The 6,142-nt window shown below is 41.3% G+C and overlaps 1 protein-coding gene across 3 annotated transcripts in view; it reads right to left on the bottom strand.

Moving 5' to 3' along the window:
* Lrch2 (leucine rich repeats and calponin homology domain containing 2) overlaps positions 1 to 5,886 on the bottom strand; it is a 75,711-nt gene extending 69,825 nt beyond the window's left edge. The window contains exon 1 of one of the 3 annotated variants that reach the window (XM_028773871.1): positions 5,489 to 5,886. In XM_028773871.1, the coding sequence (XP_028629704.1) occupies positions 5,489 to 5,861 (373 nt within the window). In that variant the 5' untranslated portion in view covers positions 5,862 to 5,886. Of the gene's footprint in view, positions 1 to 3,736; positions 5,440 to 5,488 lie in introns of those variants that run through there. The other 2 variants (XM_028773870.1, XM_028773872.1) reach the window with 2 other exon arrangements.
* Between the last annotated feature and the right edge of the window lie 256 nt (positions 5,887 to 6,142).

Raw genomic sequence — 6,142 nt, 5'->3', positions numbered from 1 at the left:
GAAGATATCTGTATTCCCCCTGAACACCTACACTCCAGTGTCATTCCTTTCCCCACATCCTGCCTTTCTGTGTTTATAACCCCTGTGTGAATGAATTACGATGTGAGAAAAAATAAATTATAAGAAAGAGAGAGAGAGAGAGAGAGAGAGAGAGAGAGAGAGAGAGAGAGAGAGAGAGAGAGAACTGACAGGAGGGACAAAAGAGCTGGGATACGTGAGTAGCAGACACCATAAATGCAGAAAAAAACTGAAAAAGACACCAAAGATATGTTCTGCCAACAGCTGTCTTCTCGCCATGTTCCATCTTAGCAAGCCTTTTAGAGGCAACAAGGCTTCATGGCTACATCATTTGAGGATACTATGTAAAGTTTGCAAACAGGATGAGCTATAAGGCAGGATAGCCAAGAAAACTAAAGAAAAACATAGGTTCCTAGTAAGCTCATTTAGAGTATATAGATACAAATAACACTGCACTAGAACTTGAACACTTCCTAGTTTCAGTTTTGAACCTCTAGACAAGTAGTAACCCTAGGTTAACCACTAAACTTCTGTCTGTATTTTCATTCACTCAAACTGAAAGTGTTTACGTTTATACAACCTTGACTGTACACCTAATTCACCTGGGAAGATTTCGTTTAAGTATCTTGGCCAGTGAGACCCTAATTTAATTGGTCTAGGGTAAGGCCTTGGCATTAAAAAAAATCCCTTGTGATTTTAATGTCTAGCCAAAGCAGGAAACATTGATATATTTCACTTTATGCATGTATGAGGCAGAGTAAAATAACACAGAAAGCTTTTCCTTCCTTCTTCTTTGGAAATTTGTCGATTTTCCCTTAAGTCAATATTGCTTTAGCTCATTTTCCAAAGACCACTTAATTAGAAGAATAGCATCTCTGCTATTTTTAACTCATTTTACAACCACTGTTTAATTAGCAGAATAGTATCTTGGCTATTTTCATTTCTTCCAGTTCTTTATCCATCCAATAAACCACCTCATGTTTGTCTAAATAATCAGTTTTGTTCTGAAACATTAACCAACTAAGAGTCATTGTAAATACACCGTAAAAATGTCATCAAACAGTATCATCTTTCAGAAGACAGTATGTATCTGTATATATGTTTGTGTTCTTGTACATGTATATCTCACATATGTGCCATTTGTCTTCAATTCTGAGGTACCTACTTTGATTTATACAAAATGAACATGATATCTGTAGTCACAAATATTGCTCCTAAATACTGCATGTATAAATTTTGTCAAAACAGATGACAAGTGAGTCACATACTGATATCTCATTTAAATGAAAAAGAGAATACCACACGATCTATTTTACTCTACCTGATTTTGTTATGGTCTCACAAAGAACATACATTTAAAAGACACACAAAAAAAATTAAATTTCTAGCATTTCTTTCCTTTTCAATGTGTTGTTCTATTGATTTTTTAAAAATAAAATCACATTATTGATTTTTAAATAAAATCACTTTCTTCTAATTAACTCAAAAATATCTACATTTTTATATACACAGCAGGTACAAACACTTGCCCAGTCCCAAACTGTCCATCTCAGTGTACTCTTATACAGTCAGAATGGGCACTCTGAAGAGACAGAGCTTCGCTTAGGGTTTTATGCTTTTACTTTCAATTACATTTTTCTTCACATGTCTACCACAAAAAAAATTTACAAAACTATGAGAGAAAAAAAGTATTTTTATGTCCTGTTCATGATTCACATGTCCTTTGACTTATATCTCATCCTTCCTAATCACTTAATAGTATCCTCTCTGGTGCCTTTCTAAATGTCATAACTACACCCACACCGACAGCAGTTTATACATATACACACAGACATTATAGGCTAGGAAATAAATCTGCTAATCAACAAATGGGCTAATTAAATCTACAGACACTTTTCAAAAGGAGAAACACAAATGGTATGCATTTTTTTAAAGTGCTTAACATCAGCAGTCTTCGGATAAATGCACATTAAAGCTACTTTGAGACTTCACTGTTCCCTGGTCAGAATGGCTATCATCAAGATATCTAACAGCAAATGTTGGAGAGGACAGGGTTGGGGGAGGGGAGGGTGGGGGAAGTAATCCTTACTGCTGGTAGAATTCAAATTAATAGAGGAGGTATGGATATTAGTTTGGAACGTCCTCAAAAAATAAAACAAAAGAATCCCAACCATATGATCCAGCTAGACTCCTCAAAGGACTCCACACCAGGTAGAACTGCGCAGCGATATTTATTGCTCCTGCATTTACAATAACAATGAAATGGAATGAACATAGACATCCAATTCCAAATGAGTAGGTAATGAGAATGTAGTACACATCCGAAACAGAATGTTATTCAGATGTTCATAAAAATGAAATTAGCAGGCAAATGGGTGAGTTTAGGAAGCATAATATTAAGTAAAGATAACCCAAAGTCAGAAAGAGAAAATCTGCCTATTCTCCCTCACATATGCATCATAGCTTATAATAAAGTTGAGTCATTTTGAAAAGACCTATTAGGTAGTTGCTCAGGCCTGTAATTAGACTGAGTTAGGCGGATTATCTCAAGTTCAAGGCCAACCTAGGATACAAAGTGAATTCAGTGCTGGCCGGATTATCTCAAGTTCAAGGCCAACCTAGGATACAAAGTGAATTCAATGCTAGCCGGAAATACAGAGACTGTGTCTCAAAAGGATGGGTAAGGGGGCTGGGGAAATAAAAATGGGTAAAGTTCTGTCAACAGAATGACAATTGGAGTCCAAATCCCTAGAACCCATTTAAAGGACTGGCACAGCAGCTCAGGTATTTGGAATCCCAGCACTCCTTTAGGAAGAGAAGAGGAAAGGCAGCAGAACCCCCTGGGAGATCATGGGTCAGCTAGCCTGGAATACTCAAGAATCCAGGAGAGTCCTACATTTAGGTAAGAACAGATACACAAGGAAGGAACTCCTTTGATGATCACATGCTGGCCATGGCACCCGTGTGCCTTCATGTGTGCAATCGAATGTTTACACACATGAGTATTACACACAAAGGAGGAAGCAGGAAGAGAGTGAAAAAGAAAAGGAAGAAAACACACAAATGAAAACACCTTACTCAGCAGGTAAAGTGTTTGTCAGGCAAGCATGAGTATCTAAATTGAATCCCCAGAATCTACATTAAAAAGACAAAATGCTGATCACTTTTCTTTTTATTTGAAACCCCAGAGCTGGAGAAGGGAAGACAGATGAGTTCTTGGTGTTCTCAAACCAACCAGCCTAGCCTACTTGCCAACTTCAGAGCAGAGAGTGTCCTCTAAAAGAAAATAAAATGCACTTCACCTTATGTTGACCTCTGGCCTTCATGCTCATGCCCACATTTTCATATTCATCTTAGTACATGTTTGTACTGGCACACACACAAGTACACACACCAAAAGGTATAGACACTAGTAAAAATTAAGATGGGAGGAGTCTGGGTATACAGAGTGTTTGAATAGCTTGTGTAAAATCCTGAGTCTTCAACACCAACAAAAAGACATGGGGGGCAGAGGAGGTAACTGTTTACCAAGAACAAATATGATTCTGGGTTGTGCTGAAGTTTGCCCCAGAAAACCAACCAAAGGTTTAAAAGCAAATGGTTCTAACTCAATAAAATGATGCTCACAATTGTGAGAAACATCACTATACAAAGAAGAAATGGAGGAGGAGGGGGAAGAAGAAACAATATAGAATGAGAACACTAAAGGAGTATATACCTTTAAAGTGGCTCTCCATACCCTCAGGGAGAACAAGGCACAAACATAACGAGAAAATAAAGCCAGTACTGTCAAATAAGTAGTAAAGACAATAAGTATTTAGGAATTCAAAGAAACAGGAGACTGCTTTGGATTACGGAACCAGCTTCTTGGAAAACCTCATGCATACCGAGAACCTTGAATGAAGATGAGGCAAAATCACACAAATACATTTGAGGGGCAGGAAGCTGACCTAGTTGGAACAGAAGGCAGGAACATTTGCGGAGATAAGGTTGCAATAATTAACCTGGGGCCAGACAGTGACAGCTAAGATGCTTAAACTTTGTCCTACAGGTAGAAGGAAGCTTTACAGGTTATAAAGACCAGTAAGAAAAACAATCCCTACATTAATGCATCGTGGAGCCATTTTTCTTGAAGCTTTTTTAAAAACCACACCAAGGAGCATATATTGCCAATACCTAGCCATAAGTGTGTGAACAGAGTTGTTTGGGTAATCTGTTCTTGGTAAAGGTGTAAACAGCCAAACCTGCTTTCCAAAATACAAAATCAGGACTTGATTGCGCATTCCTTAGGCTAATGCCTAAGAGGATTATGGAATAGGAAGCTTCAATTTGAGATTTTCTTCCTCTTCCATCCTCTGGCAGTGCATGCATCTTGAGTTGATGTCTAGAAACTGAATGCACCCAAATTGTCTGGTTTGTAAATAAGGTTGTTTACTATTTCCTACTCTGCATGATTTACTTACTATGTTGCTTCAAAATCACTACATCAGTTCAAATATTTTGGTGCATAATTTGCTTCAGCAGAATATATGGGATACATAAATAAAGAATTAAAGATTGTGAGAAGAAGAAAAAAAACTTCAGCAAACCTAAACAAAGCTAAAAAGATAAGCTGCACGGGTTTAGAAGGAGAGCAAATTCATAACAACAGCAAAAATACCAGCCACAACAAAGACTAACACAGAGTACTGGATAACGCATTAACCATCAACTCCATAAGAAATGGGATAATTTTTTTCTCTCAAAAATGCCCATTTTTTTGCTTTCTGCTATAAAAATTAAAACTAGTATCATTCAAATCTCGACTACCTTTCACCCAATAACCAAACACTTAAGTGATTGATGATTTATTTTGCTAGTACAACAAATATTAATCTAACCACCATCACCTCTCAACAGCAGGAAATTGAAAAAAAATAAGAGAAACTAGAACTCACTCTGTAAGGCATACGTGAGAAGAAAGAAGCCAAAAATATCCTAAGATGATTAAACAAATCCACCATAAGACCACAGACAAACAGCAAGCCTTACTCTGAAAAGGAGTATGCCATTCATGCGGGCATGGATGCCTTCAAGGAATATGTAGAGATTATGATATTCTGCATTGTCTGTTCTCAACTCCCCTCACAGCCTCCCACCTACTCACAGTTGAGGTGGGGAAAGGTAACAAGAGTTGAAAGAAGTGCATTAAGGAAGGTGTCAATAAATCCCTTCTGCCTGTATACATGCAACTCTCTTTAACAATAATGCCCCTAACATCGCAGCCAGCTTTTCCATCATCCCTGGGCTACTGGCGCCCCTCTTTTCCCGCTGCCTGCATTGCCCCTTTGGAGTCACAGGAGGCTGCTAGGATTCCGGGACTCCCGCCGCCTCTGTGCGCCGGCCCAGCAGACTCCAACAAGGCAGCCACGCAGCCACCCACTCCCCATCCTCCTTCCAGGCCCCGTTTCCCCTCCCCCCAGCCTGTCACCTGCTTGGGTGGTGTCCGTCAGGTCGTAACCGCTGCCCGGGAACTCTCGGAGTTTCCTGCCACTGAGGCTCAGGATGCCAGAGTTCCCCGCCTCCTCCAGGGCCCGGTCCAGGCTCCTCACGGTGTGCTGAGGCTGCAAGCTCCCCGGGTGCCACTGCGGCCCATTGGGGAACGGCTGACCGAAAAGAGTCGGTACCGGGATGGGCACCGCCACAGTCCCGCCACAGCTGCCACCTCCTCCCGCCCCGGCCCCTCCACCTCCTCCTCCACCACCACCTCCTCCTCCTCCAGCCGCGCCACCGCCACCGCCACTTCCACCTCCACCGCAGCCGCCGCCCCCACTGTTCCCACCGACTCCCTGACTCGCCGCCATGTTCCTGGGAGAGAGAATAGCCCCCGACAATACTCGGAGCCTGGGCCGCGAGTGGAGGGGGTTCTTAGGACGCATGCGCAGGCTGGGAGTGGGAGGGGGGGCGAGGGAGATGGTGGGAAGGAACCCCAGGCCAGTGGCTAGGAGGTGTCGCGCACACAGAGGACGTTGGAACGTGCTCAACGTTTGTTAAAAGAAAACCAAGGATTCAAGGAAGGATGCTAAATCCAGAGTCCGCTGCTTTGGGTACCAAAGTCTTAGCTAAGAGGTACCAGGTTGATTGG

This window comes from Grammomys surdaster, unplaced genomic scaffold, assembly GCF_004785775.1.
Source record: "Grammomys surdaster isolate TR1022 unplaced genomic scaffold, NIH_TR_1.0 236, whole genome shotgun sequence".
Classification (NCBI taxonomy): domain Eukaryota; kingdom Metazoa; phylum Chordata; class Mammalia; order Rodentia; family Muridae; genus Grammomys; species Grammomys surdaster.
This window is presented reverse-complemented; position numbering and strand designations above follow the sequence as displayed.